General features: G+C 45.0%; 1 protein-coding gene across 2 annotated transcripts in view; it reads right to left on the minus strand.

The window, feature by feature from the left end:
* Positions 1-17,258, minus strand: part of ARHGAP25 (Rho GTPase activating protein 25) — a 57,595-nt gene that overhangs the window by 15,389 nt on the left and 24,948 nt on the right. Inside the window, exons 2-5 of one of the 2 annotated variants that reach the window (XM_008168673.4) lie at positions 16,507-16,706; positions 11,860-11,947; positions 10,336-10,455; positions 5,217-5,424 (exon numbers count right to left, since the gene is read on the minus strand). In XM_008168673.4, the coding sequence (XP_008166895.4) occupies positions 5,217-5,424; positions 10,336-10,455; positions 11,860-11,947; positions 16,507-16,706 (616 nt within the window). Of the gene's footprint in view, positions 1-5,216; positions 5,425-7,110; positions 7,357-10,335; positions 10,456-11,859; positions 11,948-16,506; positions 16,707-17,258 lie in introns of those variants that run through there. The other variant, XM_065584448.1, reaches the window with a different exon arrangement.

The raw sequence follows: 17,258 nt of genomic DNA on the forward strand, positions 1-17,258 counted from the left end.
GGTTGTTGGGTATTTTCTTTAAAGCCTACCACTCTCTCACTAAGAAATGCTGTAAAAGCCACAATTTTTGTAGACCCTACCAAAACAAAATATCATGAGCTTCATCTGCCTGCTCGGCATCAACATTTCGCTAACAAGCACCATGCCACAGTGCTGTGCTGGCAAAGATGACTATGCAAAAATATATATATATATGGAGACTTGGAAAGGAGACTGAAGTTATCAAATTGTTGCTGTCGTTGTTATATCAAAAGAGCCAGTGACTGGTCTTCCCCAATCCATCCTAGGGATTAAAGTAAGAGGAGGCAGAGGGGAGCACAGCTCTGCTAAAAACAGAGGAGAGCGGTGTATGGAGAATCTTGTCCTTTTGCTTTGATCAGTGATGTAGGTGACCTTACTGTGACATCTACTCACTGCCAAGAGCCTGAGATTTTGCCAACACGCCTTTGCAGAGTCTAGATCGAAGCTGAGAAATGGTAACACCTGTTTTCTCTTGAGTCCTGACCCACATACGGGTAGAGAGATTTATTTCCTATTGCTGCAGACAGCGCAGTCCTATAAACATGGCACTGGGTGTGCGTGCGTGCTGTTGCACCCAGGCTGGCAATACGCTTCATACTGAGCTTTCTAGATCTTCTTTTCAAATCCACGAGTGGCCATGCGCATCCTTCTCAAATAACATCTAGACCAGGGGTTTAGAGCAGGTTCCATTGCTGCCATTGACTCACTGTGGGTGTGTCTACACAGCAAGCAGCAGCCCCCAACCACACGTCTCAGAGCCTGGGACGCCACACTTGGGCTTACGCTATGGTGTTAAAAATAACCGAGTACATGGTCAGGCTCTTAAGCCTAGGGAGCAGGGTGGGCTTCAAGCCTTCAGAGCCTGAGCGCCAGCTCAAGCCACAAAGTGTACCATGGCTGGTTTTGAGTTAGCCCCACGAGCTTGAGTCTGTTGACCTGAACCCTGAGACGTGCTTAACCGCTCTGTGTCTTGCCTCTGTACCTACCTAACGCCTGATCCTGTCAACACTTAGGCCTCGTCGCCACTAAAAAGGAATTGCTGGTATAGCTGTACCAGCAAACACAGCTGATGCCAGCTAAAGTGTGCTTTTGAGCTTATACCAATTCCCCAAAGAAAATAAGCCAAAGGGCTTTTTTCCTGGTGTAACTGCGGCTACACTAGGGCTGTTGCTGGCATAACTCTGTTGGTCAGGGGTATGATATTTTTTAACTAGCATGGCCCTCTGCTTTACTATGAGTCAGTGGACGGCTCACGTGCTAAAAGTTAAGCACGTACGTAAATATTTGCAGGACTGGGGCTCTTCCCAGGACTGCTGTGAGTCGGTCTAGACACAGATTTTGTACTATAGAACTTGTAGTGTGGGTTATTGCTTTTTTTTTTTATCATTAATGTTATACTGGTGAAATCCCTAGGGTGGATTCAGTTATACTAGTACAAAGATGCCTTCTGCCAGTATTGCTAATTCCCTTGCCTATACAGGAGTAGTTATCCTGATATAAGCACTTTATACAGATATAACTGAGTCCATATTATGCAGGTGATACCATTCTAATTACACCAGTATAGCTAAAGCGGTATGACATTTGTGTGTAGACAAGCCCAAGCCCAAGACCTCTGCCACTCAAGTCAATCGGCGTTTTCCCATTGGTTCAGGGGAGCCAAATCACTCCCGATGTTTATAAAGAGCTTAAAGATTCTCAATTTAAGTGCAAAGTGTTATTACCATCCAGTGATTCCTAGGAATTCACATACTGTTTATCCCAAATCCTGTGATACAAAACCAACATTACAGGGCACCGAGAAAACAACGGCTAATCCAAGTTTTTTTCTGTGACCCATTGCAAAGCATTGTTCTGCAAAAAGGCTTTACCTTCCTGCAAACCCAGCACAGGTTGTAACAAGAGGATTTGCCAGGTTGTGATTCAGAAGCTCAGAAAGCCAGAGCTGTTCAGCTCCAACAAGCAAGACCCAGGGAGACCAGGTTTCAAACACAACAGACACAGTGACTTTCAGAGGTCAGCTTGGCACAGGGATTATTCTAAGTGTAAGAGCTGTGGTTCACCTAATTGCCTTTATGTGAATTTTCCTTTCTATATAAAGAAAAATAATGAAAAGGAAGGGTGGGCTTGTGGTTAAAGTGTTGGGCTAAGACTCTAAAAACAGTGGTTCACTTCCCAGTACTGCACCTAGAGGAAATTAATCAAAACTTTCCATGGTCTCTAATTTAGGGGCTCCGCTCTCTTTTTGGGTGCTCAGTTTAAGATACCTAGTGCTAGATTTTCAGAAGGCCTGAACCCTTGCAACGCTGTTTGTTGTCATCAAGAGCAGCCCCTCTGCAATCAGGTTCAGGGGGTCTCAAAGCTGAGCTTCCCCAAAATCAGCAGTCAGTTTGGAAAGGCTCCTGGTCCTAGTGGGAATGTTGCCACTGATGTGAGCAGGACTCAAAGGAGGCGCCGATGCTGCAGAGGTCAGGTAAATAACCCCAGATCTGTCCGGTGCCTGTAGAGAAAGGGGCACTGGAATGTCTGAGAGGGAGACATGTTCATCTATGCCCTGTACCTCCTTGTTTCCAGTATTGTGAGTGGGCTGGGAGCTGACCAAGATCAGAATCCATGAGCCAGGTCTGATCCCCCAGTGCCCTGCACCTCATGGGAGTGCTTACACCTGTGGCACACGTTCTGCGTCAGCAGCATTTTGCACTGCCATGGGTGACTGCACCAGGCTCAGGGCCTGGAGAATCAGACCCTTGTGTATATGGCACCGAGCACCCAGATCCTTCATCCAAAGCAATCACAAAGGGTTTAACCCCATCTCCAAGCAGGTGAGAAGGGTTAGAGATAATGAGACAGGACAGCTCACTGAGGGGAAGGGATTCAATTAGGAACTAATGAGTCAAATCAGGAAGCTTTATAAAGAGAGGCCCAGAAACCTTCTTCCCCCCTTTCTTTTTGCAAGGCCTGTACTACAGAGTGCAGGGAGGGAAGATAGTAGTTTATGCTATTACAAGAACTTCTACAATAGCACATACATGGAGGGAGGGGTGCTGAGGTATAGAATGAAGCCCTTTATTGGTGATTGCTTTGGTTGGCAGAGTGTCTTGAATCTGAACTCTGTGTTAGCCTTGTGTTAGGAAACAGAGCATGGTTTGGGGGGGGGATACAGAGTGGTATGAAAAAAAAATTTTTTTTCCAAAATGGGGTAAATCCTAGGACTGGAAGGGAACTCAAAAGGTGATTTAGTCCAGCCCCCCATGCTGAGGTAGGACCAAATGTTACACCTTGTCATTCATTAATTATTATTATTATTATCTGGATTGCTGTAGTGTAGTGCCTCAGGTCCTTTGTTATAGACCAGGACCACGTTGTCCTAGGTGTTGTACCCACACAAAACAAAAGGACAGTTTGTGCCCCTAGGAGCTGACAATCTAAATATAAGATAAGAGACAACAGATGGGGGAGTACAAGGAGATAGTGAGAGGATATTGGTCAGCATGGTAGGCAATGGTCCCTGCACATGAACAGCCTAGCCATTGTCAAGTTTTTTTTATAGGCATCAGGGCAAAGGAGAGTTTTAAGAAGGGATTTGAAGGCCGATAATGAGGTAGCTTAATGGATCTGTACAGGGAGCAACTCCCAGGCATGTGGGGCAGCATCGGAGACAGCACCGTGGTGCTCGTTAGTAAATTTAACAAGTCGCCAATGGAAGCTAACATCCTGGGCAGATCAGAAGCAAGGGTCGACAGGTCAACCGTGAACAAAAGATGCTACAAAGGGAAAGGGCTAACTCTGAAGGGCCTTGAAAGTGAGGACAAGCAGCCTATGTCCAATGCAATAGAAAAGGGAAAGCCAGTGGTGGGATATACCCGGAAGTAGGAAAGAATCAGTGGGAAAAGCAACTGGGGGTGGGGGGCGCAAATAGGATCCTTAAAGATTTAGGATGAATGAAATAAGACCCACCCAGAATTATAGAATCATAGATGATCAGGGTTGGAAGAGACCTCAGGAGGTCATCTAGATTCATAGTCCAACTCCCTGCTCAAAGCAGGACCAACACTAATCTTCTCCAGTGAACCTAATGACAATCCCCAGTTCACTTCCACCTCACCCAAGCATATCCCTTTAATGTCTGACGGCAAAGGCCAGATGAGAGAAAATGCCATTAATGCTGTATTCCCTCACTTTGGGGCCTTGTTTCCTATCTATCTTTTGGCAAGTAGGAGACTGCATTGTTAAGCTGGCTCCTCATTACAACATTCAGTTCCTCAGCTCTGCATTTGCTGTTAATCCCAGTTTGAAAAATGACAAAATCCTAGAGATTAATGCCAGAAAGGACCATCCTATCTAGTCTGACCTTCTGCACATCAGATGCCCCTACACACCATCCAGCCCCCTCCATAAAAAGCTCAACAACCAAAATTTGATCAAGTATTACATGATGGTCTCCTTTTGAAAGCAAAGTGTGATTGCTGATAGGTAACACCTCCTTGGAATCCTTCGCTATCCTGCCCTTCCACATTTAAAAGGAAAGGTCAGCCATGCCTGAAAGTTCCTATCATCTTTAGCCTATTTGGGGACATTTGTGGAGTGAGTTTGTGGGTCTCAGCCAAACTCCTCATTAGTGGCTGTTTGTCCGCCTAAGTCGCCCATTATAGTCAGTGGTAACAGGTGGTTTCAGCAGATGGGCCAAGGGCTGAATGGGGCATGAGGACTAAAGTCTGCCCTAGAGGTGGTTCCTCCGGGCAGGATTGGGGCATGTTGTCAAGGCAGAGTTTGCAGGAAAGATCTGCACTGCAGCTGTTTGCTGAGCATGTTCTGAAGGTAAAGAGGGGACCTGAATTTCGGTCAGTCCAGCGCCTTTCCCCACAGGGGGGCCCTGGTAACTTCCTGGGATTCTTCTCCTCCAAAACAATGAGCATTGTTGTCTGCCCAGTTATCCCTCCAACCCTGCTCTCACAGCCCAGGCTTTGACTTTCGGTTAACCCCTATCTTTTTTTTTTTTTTTTTTTTTTTTTTGAACCCTCCTTTCTAATTGGGGGAATGATCTTTCTTGCACAATGGGCAGAGTCTTATCTGCTTCTCCACAGAGATCAACCAGGCCAGTGACTTCCACAAGCCTGCAGTTAACAAAAGCAGTAGATAGACCGACTGAACCCTGAAGGTCTTTGCTGGGTGGGATCAGGAAATATAAACATTACCGGTCAAAAGATGGCCTTTCCCCAGCGTCAAATGCATCCCTCAGCTGCTTCACCAGGTTGTCCTGGCCAGGCAGTCGGAAGATGCCCTCCTCATTCATGCCGTGCTCGCGTATGAACTCTGCGCATGTCTCCACCAAGATGGGGACCAGGTGCTGCCCGAATTTCTGTTCATATGCCACAGTCTCAGCCAAGCGCTGGCCAAATACCACTAGATAGAAGAAGGGTATTGTTAATAAAGGATAGAGGTAGGCCCAGAGGCAGCGGTGGGATTTATCCCTGGTCCCTTGTAATACTGTCATTGTCTGGAGCTTCTTTCAAAGCTGAACAGAGGTTTGGTTGGTAGATGAAAATAAAGGGCCAGATCCTCAGCTCAAACACCATGGACTTTCATGGAGCTATGCTGATTTACATCAGCTGAGAATCTGGCCCACTGTGTCATCAAAACTTAGAAACTGCCAGACCAGACCAGAACTATGGTCCATCGAGCCTAGTATCAGTGGCCACTGCAAGAGGCTTCAGGCAATACACCGAAGGGTGCAATGGAGATGTCGTCTTGATGCTTATATGTGGCTCAGCTTATGCTTTGTCTGCCCGCTCGTTGCAAACTTCTACTGAAACTCCCTTAAAGGAAATCCCTGCCCTCAAATAAGCAGAAAAATTCAGCTCTGAACTTCCCCAAAGTTCAGGGTTTGAGATCACGGTTTCAATTCATTTATTCATGTTTCTGTTTATAACAGTGGTTCTCAAACTTTTGTACTGGTGACCCCTTTCACATAGCAAGTCTCTGAGTGCGACCCCCCCTCCTTATAAATTAAAACACTTTTTATATATTTAACACCATTATAAATGCTGGAGGCAAAGCGGGGTTTGGGGTGGAGCCTGAAAGCTCATGACCCCCCCATGTAATAACCTTGTGACCCCCTCAGGGGTCCTGACCCCCAGTTTGAGAACCCCTGGTTTATAAGATCCCTCAGCACTGCACAGCAACCAGCTGGAAAGGTTAACATGCCATGGCATATGGAGATTGGTACCCCATGCAGAAGTTTGCTTTATCTTTGTCTTAAAATATCCAGTGGCAAACACTTTGTTACAAACATTCCTCCTGAGTGTTTGATGGCAGATACATCAGGAGAAAATCTAAGAGAAATCACTGAAGAAATGATGGAAAATAAAACGTCTTCCGATGAATTAAATTAGCCTGTTAAACCCTTTCCTGCAAAGAGTGTTAATACTTTACATCTTCAAAGGACCAAACAAATGTTAAGTAATCCTTCCCCACAACCCCCTTGTATTAAGTAGTATTGTCTCTGCTTTATAGATGGGGAGCCTGAAATACAGCCAAGATGGGGATATAAGAAAAATGCTGGTGGGGAGACTGAGTGAATATGAAAAATGTCAATAGGATAGCAAAAATGCGGAGGGCTGGGGATATGTCATTTCATTAGCACTGCCGCTGACAAACACGCAGAGTGAAGGTACCTGTGAATTAAGAGCCAGATTATATGGGTTACTTTGGGGATCTGTCTCTTCAATCTCCCTGCCACTGTCACACATCACGGAGATACCTATGAGTTAACTCCAGGTGAAGTCAACGGCTCAGCAGTTCTAAAAACTGGGCCCTTCCATGTCGAGCAAGCTGCTAACATCAAGTCAAATGTCAGAACCAGGCTAGAACTCAGAGATTCTTGGTTTCCAGTCCCCTGCTGGACCTCACTGACTCTTTTATTTGGAGATGAGAGATCACTAGTAAAACAGAGGTCTTAAAACTAAGATGGCAAAAGAAAAACGGCCTCGTAATGCAGCTCCAGCTGAGTTTGGGCTGGGAGCCTTTCCCTAGCCTAATCCCTAATGTGTCCTCCGCCAGTCAGCTATATTTTTAAAAAGGGGGCAGTACCTTTCCTCCGGAGCAAAGGCTTTTTCCTCCTGAACTCCCAGCAGAAAACCATCCCTAAGGCTGGAATGCAGCAGCCTTCATCCCAGCTCTTCATCCTCGGGGCTTTAGGCATGATGACAGCAGAGATGCCCCAGACCCAAGTGGCTCCAAAATATTAATGACAAAGGGTCCCACAGCCTCCTCCTAGATTTTACCACGTAATGTGTTCACCTCCTGTTCCGAAGGCTGAAATAATCTCTGTGTATCTCTTGCAGATCAGCATTATGCTCATAAATACTCCCGTCTGAAACCACAAGACTTGTCAGCACGTGCCTTATGGTGGTTTTTTTTCATTGACACAAGACTCCCTTTTGCTTTTAAATAATGAACATAAACCTGTCATTGTATTCAGTAAAAGTATAAATGGCTTCTTTTTCTTAGTAACTCATTATCTGCCCTCACCCTGGAGGATCATAAAAATCCAACCCTCTACCAACATGGCTCTATACATCAGTCATTCCATCTGACACACTGTTAGCATGTCAGCCAGCTCAGAGACGCTCCTTGGGTGTCAGGCTGGTAAAGGGGCTCGGAGGCATTTTGAAAGGTTTCATTTCACTCGGCACAGTCTCTTTGCTTTTTAACGTGGAGCAAATTAACAAACAGCTGCCTTATCTATGTGAATCACCAGGGGCATCTTTCAAGGGGGATGCAACCCAAGCCTAAGGCATGCAGATGTACAAAACAGTCTGTGTCCTATTCTCAGGTTTGCTGTTTGGGAAGGAAGGGATAGCTCAGTGGTTTGAGCATTGGCCTGCTAAACCCAGGGTTGGGAGTTCAATCCTTTGAAGGGGCCACTTAGGGATTGGGGGCAAAAAATTGGTCCCACTAGTGAAGGCAGGGGACTGGACTTGACTCAATGACTTTTTCAAGGTCCCCTTCCAGTTCTATGAGATAGGTATATCTCCATATTAAAAAAAAAAAAAAATCCCTTAACCCCCAAGTTAATTGATACCATGGCATGGGTCAACATCACTGAAAAGAGGCCTGGATCCTCATTTATGGGGAGGCCCCTCTACGCTCACTTCACCCTGCCAGCGCAATTCCTTGGTGTAAAAGAGCAGCAGGCCTGGAGTCTTTATTTGCCATCATGTGACTTTTTAGGGGGCTGATCTTGGAAATCCCTTGCTCAAATGACCCTAGATTTGAACCCCGGATGGTACTGCAACTTTCCAAACAATCAGAGGGGGGTTTAGAGCACTTAGAAAAACTGGCTTTTAAACATTAACCTGACCTACAGCAGAGTGAGCGGCTTGGCTAGAATAAAGCTGCTCTAATCAATGCCAACCACTAACATCAGGTCTTCATCTGGGTATAGTTATTATTTGAATCACAGTAGCACTGAAAGGCCCCAACTGAGATCAGGGCTCTGTTGTGCTAGGAGCTGTACAGTCACATAGTGAGAGACAGTCCCTGCCCAAAGAGCTTAGAGCTTAAATATACAAGATGGACAAAAAGAGGAATGGGGAAACAGAGGAGGAGAGAATTGTCCAGGTCAGTCAGAAACACAACCCATGTCTAATCCAGTGCTCTGTCCATTGGACCATGCGCTCTCTCTCTCTCTCTCTCTCTCTCTCATATATTTTTATATAAAATACTCAGTTCACTCCTATATGAACTACAACTAATTCTGAAGACGAATCATTCTTGATTGCAAAGCCCGTCAGTCTGAGCCCACCACAGAAGGTTCCTCTGTTGTAGGCTTTACCCCAGGGCTGTTACAATGTCACTTGCGGGGAATGTCAATAATGCTGTAAGATCATGAGCAAAATATTAACTTTTTTTTTAAAATGTCTAGTTAGTATTATAAAGCACTGTCATGGTCAGATACCACAGTGATGGGCACTCCTGGAAATCCTTAAGATAGCTGGATGAGGTCGATACTCCCGTTGCCTCTGGGTGTAGCTACAACAATGACAAATTTACAGAACACTCCTTTCTAATTGGCTAGTCTCCCCTTCCTCCCCCTTTGCACAAGCATAAATAGCTGCACAAGGTGCTGGGCTGTGGGGAGCCGGATGCTATAACTCTCTCCTGCACCCAGCAGGGGGAGGGGAGATGACCAGGGTGCCCAAGTTACAAAGACAAACCTTGTGACTCTGCTGAGAATGGGCGAGATGGCTATGAGACAAAGGGAGGCAGTGTGGTCTAGAAGTTAGAGCAAGGGAATCTGTATCTGGATTTCCTGAGTTCTATTCTTGGCTCTTCCACTGACTCACTGATAGCTCTGGCTAGAAGTTGGTCTAGGGCTGGATGCCTACTGATGTCAATGGGAGTCTCTTTCCAAGGGACACTGGATCAGGTCCATAGTGCCCCACTTACTTTTGGGCTGCTATTTACTTAAAATGCAAGCTCTTTGGGGCAGGGACCACCTTTTTCCTCTGTTTGTACAGCGCCTGGCACAGTGAGGTCCTGATCCATGAGCAGGGATCCTCAGCTCTTGCACAATACAAATAAATAATAATATATAAATAAATCACACATAACCCTTCCATGCTCCCATTACAACAACTTACCAACATGGCAGCTATGTTGAAAGGTTTAATTAGCATATGTAAAGCGCTTTGATTTCCTTGGGTGAAAGTTAAGAACATAAGAATGGCCATACTGGGTCAGACCAAAGGTCCATCTAGCCCAGTATCCCGTCTTCTGAGAGTGGCCAATGCCAGGTGCCCCAGAAGGAATGCACAGAACAGGTCATCATCAAGTGATACATTCCCAGCTTCTGGCAGAGACTAGGGACACCATCCCTGCCCATCCTGGCTAATAGCCATTGATGGACCTATCCTCCATGAACTTATCTAATTCTTTTTTTGAACCCTGTTAGTCTTGGCCTTCACAACATCCTCTGGCAAGGAGTTCCACAGGTTGACTGTGCACTGTGTGGAAAAAATACTTCCTTTTGTTCATGTTAAACCTGCTGCCTATTAATTTCATTTGGTAATCACTAGTTCTTGTGTTTATGAGACAGAGTAAATAACACTCCCTTATTTACTTTCTCCACACCAGTCATGATTTTATAGACTCTATCATATCCTCCCTTAGTTGTCTCTCTTCCAAGCTGAAAAGTCCCAGTCTTATTAATCTCTCCTCATATGGCAGCCATTCCATACCCCTAATCTATGCTATAGAAGCATAAGATGTTATTGAAAAGCCACCCCCAGGGCCATTGCAGCTCCCCTTTACCTCCTGATGGAGATCCCACCACTCTTCGGATCGACTTAACCCACTCATCCATCTCGGACTGGGAGTTGGCCATCAGTACATAGGAGTCTTGTCCTGTTCGATTCTGGTCTCCCGAGACCCCTGCAAAAACAATTACTCGTAAAGGGAGTTGGGGGTGGAACAAAGACACATGCCCTTATTGATTTCTTAGCTAAGTGCTATGGGCCCAAAAAACCCATTATCCCATTCATCTCGATCTAGCTGTAAAATGAGGTGGTGTCTCAGGGAGACGTGTTGTTTACACCATCTCTAAAGCTTTCCACCAAGGAAATGAACTAACAGAAAATGAACATCACGGCGGAATGAATAGTTATCCTGTTTTCTCTGAACGCTTTGCTCGGTGCATTTACCTGGTACCTTCTCCCAAAGTATTTTCCAGAGTGACTTACAAATTTGGAGCCTGATTCTCTTCCCCTCCCCACCACCCGCCAACAATGTCATTCCAGCAACTTTAGCGGAGATACTCCTGGTTTACCCTGGTGTAAATAAGAGGACAATCAGGCCCCATATAGACTGTACAGGAGTCCCTTAGCCACCAGTGAAAAGCAGCCAACTCGGGAGTGGAATGTGGCAGTTCTTTATCAGTTTAAGACTGAGTGAAGAACACATGGCCAGTTGAAATTAGTCATTTTTAATTAGACCCAAATTGGGCACTTGTCAGGACACTGGAGTTCTATCCATTTTCCAGCCAGCTCTACTCACTGTGGGATGTCTGTCATTTCCTGACATTTCAAATTTTGTTTTTGTTCTGAATCAGAAACAAATTGAAAATGATGAAATTTCTCGCAAAATGGGAATTCTGAAAAATTTAGATTTGGAAGCATTTTGTTTTGATAATGTTGAACCATTATATAATATAAAATATTACATATATCAATAAAATATAAGATTGAAAATAATATTAGACTGTTAGCAGCTGAAAGCCTATGCTATCGCATGGATGTAGTTTGTAATATCAAATGGCTGAGAACTTAAAAACTGGAAGGTGGTAAACTGCGAATCCCAGTGATGGTTGAACCTGTTCATATTCTGAACAAAAAGACCTCTCGACCATGTTTGTAGCAATTTCCATTATTTCACACAGAGTCAACAGACATTCTAGGCTTCAGAGTAATGCACACAGAGTGACAATCCTGGAATCTTATTATATAGACAATATAAAATTCAACAGGAAGTCAAATGAAATGAGAACATTGAAATAAAACATTTTACTGAGAAAGCCAAAACCATTCATTTTGATACTTTTCCCATCAACATTTTTGCCACAATCGATTGTTTCCAGAAAACATCTAGATGTCAACAAAACTTCATTTTCTCACAGAAAACCGTTCCATCAAAATTTTTTCAAGCAGCTCTCCCAGTGAGTCTCCCCCATGCTTGGTGGATCTACAGCTGGGGCACCATATTAAGCCGTAAGCATGGGATGTCTAGCCTTTAGAGACAAGAAGGAGACGGGAGATCTCTGTGTTGTGTCATGGTGCTCACCCGGAATGATTTCAAAGATAAACTTCCCCGCTTCCTCTGGGTTGCTGACTGCCTCCTTGATAGTGCTTCCCTGCAGAAATAGGCAGCCCTAGAAACAAAGACAGCAATAGCCTTGAATCAGCCATTTAAAAATAAAACCCTCCTCTTTGGACCATGTTGGTAATGAAGGATCGAATCATAGCAATTTTGGGCTGGAAGGGACCTCCAGAAGTCGTCAGGGTCCAGCTGCCTGCACTGTAGCAGGACTACGTAAACCTAGACCATCCCTGACAGGTGTTTGTGCAACATGTTCTTAAAAAAACTCCAATGATGGGGACTCCACAACCTCCCTCAGAAGCCTGTTCCAGATCTTAACTACCCTCATAGTTAGAAAGTTTTCTCTAGTATCTAACCTAAACCTCCCTTACTTCAGATGAAGCCCATTACTTCTTGCCCTACCTGCGGTGGACATGGAAAACAATTGATCACCACCCTCTTTGTAACAGCCCTAAACATATTTGAAGACTGTTAACAAGTCCCCTCCTCAGTGTTATTGCTCAAGACTGAACAGGCTCAGTTTTTTTTAACTTTTCCTCATAGGTCAGGTTTAAACCTTCATCATTTTTGTTGCTGTCCTCTGGACTCTCCCCGATTTGTCCACATCTTCCTTAAAGTGTGGTGCCTAGAAATGGACACGTCACTCCAGCTGAGGTCTCGCCAGTGCCTAGGAGAGCATGACAATTACCTTCTGTGTCTTACATACAACACTCCTGTTAATATATCCCAGATTGACATTAGCCTTTTTTTTTGGTTTTTTTTTGCAGCTGCACCACATTGTTGACTCTCATTCAGTTTGTGATCCATTGTAATCCCCCAGATCCTTCTCAGCAGTACCACCATCTAGCCAGTTATTTAAGAAGAATATCCCTTCGGCTGGCCACAAGGTGAGAAGGTTTGAGGAACATCTTCTTTAGCCTGGATACTCTCACCGTGGATTTTAGGGAAGCACCACTTTCAAACTGACTGAGCAGGTTACATTCCATTACGATAAAGGCTACAACAGTTAGATCAGTCAGTATCACCAAGATCATCAGGCTTATGACTTTTGCTTCCACGTCATCAGATCACATGTCCAACCTAAAAAGGGATGTGGACCCAGGCTGGCAGACATAACTGCATGAGTCAGCACAAGCAATGTCTCAGAATAGGGCTGCAGAGGGGAGTAGGAGGTGGTGCCATGGATGGAAACAGACAGGGCTCTAGCTAATTACATGTTTATGTAGCCCACTTTGCTCAGGCCACATGTGGGGGTTGCACCCAGCATCTTGGCAGTGCTAAAAGAATGAACCAAGTTGCTATGGTAATACCAATAATAATAATAATAATTAATAGTGAACTTCTACTGCTGCAGGCCGAGGTTCTCAACAGAAATACGGATGCATAGTTCCCTTTGACATTAATGGGAGTAGATCTCTACGTCCCCTGGGTAGCTCTGCCAGTCTCCGTGTTCTAGCTAGAAGCAGTAGTAGACGCATATCTAGAGTTAACAGGAATTTTGTCGTCATCAAAGGAATTTCAACAAAAAAATGGCTTTACATTTTCCACAATTTTTTGGTTTTGATGTAATTTTCATTGACATTTCCTACAAAAAAAGCAGAGTGTTTTTTTGTTTTGATTTGGGGGAGGAGGACCCATGAAAAAAATCAGTTTGGGGTAAAAATGCTTAATTTTTAGTTGAGTGATAAATGGTTTTCAGAAACAAAAAAAGTCAGTTAAAAAACAAGAAAAATTGCAGGACATTTTGTCCAAAATGGAAAAGGGAAAAAAAAAATTTTTTTTAATTTCCTCCACAAAATATAAATATAATTTTTTTTACCAGCTCTACTTGTATGTGGATCAGCCACTATCATGGGGATGATATCATATCATATTAAACCAGGGATTATGTTTATGTTTTGGAGACAGCAGCTGAGTTAAAGGCAGTCTGGATGTTAAAAGCTGACTGATAAAAACACCTTGTATATCCATTGGGATGGAAGACAAGGTACCATGCAGAGAGGGGCTGGTCCTCTCCATCGGGAGGGCCACTCTTTGACCGGCATGCCATACATGGCCCATCATAGCATTTCATAAGACCTGTGGCCTGCTTCAACACACTATACTAATGGCCAATTTATTAGCATTTTGTTATTATGTTTACATCAGTTTCGTTTATACAAGTATGTAAATAGACAATACTGTACATAGAAACAACCTATCTAAATACACACAAAACAAGCTGAACTTTAAAATATAAATCAGTATAGGTGACTATTCATAGTTTAATAAGATTTAAAATCTGTTTGGCCCACTTGAGATTGTGCTTAGGCCCTCCTGTATAATAAGTTTGCGCACCACTGCTCTGCATTATTAATCTTCCTTCCCACAAGGAGACACGGAGCTATAGAAGGAGGCAGGGCCATGTACCTGCTTTACTACCCTGGGAGTTTGTGATGTTCCATTTTTGTGTCATTCAGAGGGGATTTAAGCAGGTTCAGAGACCCAGCTTGGAAGAGTCAGGCAGCTCCTTTAAAAGAAAGATCCTGCAGCTGTGGGTGAAATTACTTCTAAGTCACTGGAGCTGTTCCCCTATATACCAGCAGCAGTAGCAGATGAAACCTTTGAAGTCAAGGGAGCTGAACCTAAATGGACCAGCAGGAAATCTCCCCACCCCCGCATGTGGCCACACAAGTGAATCGTGAGCTGTCCAAACATGGCCTTGGCTTTTTAAAGGTGGTTTGAAATGTTAGCTGTTGTTAACACCTCTTGTGCGTTCAGCTGTGTTGCAAATTATGTGGCAGGGAGGGAGGAGGGTGAGGAGGTGGAAAGGGATGCTAGATAAGTGGCAGGGCATGAACAAAGGCCTTCTGAGCTTCCCTCCTATTTTGTGACTATGGCAATAAACCCTTAGGGAGCTGGAGCCCACAGAAATCAGTAGAAGTCAGATCTACTAAAGAATATATTTCTGAAGAGCAAATATCCTGGCCTCGGAATGCATCAGATTACACGGTGTTATCACAAAGGAGCCCCTTCCCAAAGGGTCATCCCTGCTCTGCAAAATTCAGACTACATTTTGCCCTGAGGTTTTTTTGGAAGCTCTATTTCTTGCCCTTTCATTCTTCACCTTATTCCCTCCAGCCCTCTTGGGTGACCAGGCACACAGCTGTGGTGGTGGCCACCTCAGGGTGCCAGTAGCTCTGGAAGCTTGTAAATGGGCCCCATACATTCCCTACAAAGCTGCATAATTCATTCTGCCTCACTGCACATCTACTTAGGTCCTGCCCCCACTCCCTATTTCATAGCCAAAGAGAACAGAGTTCTACATCAAGGCTTGGCCTGAACTTAAACCCTGGAGCAGAACAACCCAAAGGCAGGACCTGGAACCCAACATTAGAGAGGCTTTCTCTTCCCAGATCTCTAGCTGTCAGCTCAAGTGCTAAAACTGTTCTTAATCTTCCCCATCTCCTTTCTCAATCACTGTGAACAACTCCACCATCCTATGTTACTCAGGACCATAACCTGGGCATCAGCTTCGACTCCAACCTCTCTCTAGAACCTCCCCAGCAGGCTATGTCTAAATCTTGCCAATTCTTCCCACATCACGTCTCTAAGACATGGCCTTTCCTATCCATCCACTCCACTAAGACTCTTGTTCAAGCTCTCATCATGCCACGTCTCCGTCACTGCACTGTCCTTCTCACTGGCCTTGACAAATGCATTCTTGCCTCTCTCCTAGGGTGACCAGATAGCAAGTGTGAAAAATCAGGATGGGGGGGGGGGAAATAGGAGCCTATATAAGAAAAAGACCCAAAAATCGGGATTGTCCCTATAAAATCAGGACATCTGGCCACCCTACTCTCTCCTATCCATTCAGAATGCTGATGCAAAGATCATTCTCCTAGTCTGTTGCGTGGACAACATCAGCCATCGCTGCCTCCCTCTTCTTTATCACCTCAAACACAAGCTGCTTGTCTTCACTTCCAGGCCCTTCACGGCCCACCATCACCACTACCACCCCCCCCCCATCATCTCTCAGTCACTATCAAAATGTCGACTCCCACCTCAGCTCAGCCCACCGTGCCAGCCTCTATCGTCTACTTCTTACATTTTCAAACAAGCAGCTTTGTGCTTTCTCGCATCCTGCCCTTCACACTTGGGATAAACTTCCCTTAAACAGCTTCAAAATGAATTCGTCCACCTTTTCCGAACCCTCCTTAAAGCTCTCCTTTGCCACAAGGCCTAGAAAACACTCGATAGCGGTTAGCACGCCGGTGTGCTGAGACCACTGCCTGTTACACTGACCAATACTGTCTCATTGTTACCATTGGTCTGTCTGTATCCACCACTTATACGTATCCAAACTCTTATATGTAGCTTGTAAGTGGCTTGGGGCAGGGACCCCTTCTGTGTTCGTACAGTGCCTAATACAATGGAGTCTTGGTCCATGAGTGGGACTCCTCAGTGCTATGGAAAGACAAGTAATAATAAATAGTAATATCAGTATGGCAGGGGGCAGGATATCCAGGGGCTTACCTCTGTGCTACATCCTCCCTGCCAAAAAACATCTCCCCTATGCCTCCCTTCAGGACCCTTCCTAGACCTAGGATACAAAGTGCTGGCTCACTGTACCTGGGGCTTGGCATCTTCCTCGTCCTTGTAGTAACACAGCTGCTGGCCCCTCAGTACAAAGTACCGCTGCTGCCAGTTCTTGACGATGGAGCGCTGCTTCTTCAGCCAGCCGATCTTCAGGGGCCGCTCCAGCAGGTTGGGGGAGGCTGCCCAGTTGCAGGCCGCCATGGGATCACTGGTCATCACGCTCCTGGAACGAGCTGGAGAGAGGAAGACAGATACATACTGACAGAGGGACATGGGATTCAAAGAAGCTCCCAGGTAGAGATTGTCAAGGCTGTCCCATTAGGGGAAAGCCCACCGTAGCATGGAAAGTGGGTCTCTTCAGATGGAGTTAAGTAAAACCTAAAATCAACTGCTCTGAGGCAATCAGAAGCAGCTATCTGTCCCCTCTGCCTGCGTAAAGCCAACGGGCTAGAGGCTTTTAAAGGAAGTGGCTGCAGTATCTGTCAAAATATGCTTCCTTTTTCCTGCGTGGGAGTTACTGTCTCACAAATGAGAGAAGAGAATAATTAGCTTCTATATGGGACTGTTTCATTTAGACCCGTCCAAAAAAAAGACACAGCAGTGATGGGGGAACTTTCAAAATGTGTTTTAAAGCAGTGGCTCTCAACCAGAGGTACACATACCCCTGGAGATACACAGCGGTCTACCCTAGGATACCTCAACTCATCTTGATATTTGCCTAGTTTTACAACAGGCTACATAAAAGCACAAGTGAAGTCAGTACAAACTAAAATTTCATACAGACA

Source organism: Chrysemys picta, chromosome 2 (assembly GCF_011386835.1).
Source record: "Chrysemys picta bellii isolate R12L10 chromosome 2, ASM1138683v2, whole genome shotgun sequence".
Taxonomy (NCBI): Eukaryota; Metazoa; Chordata; order Testudines; family Emydidae; genus Chrysemys; species Chrysemys picta.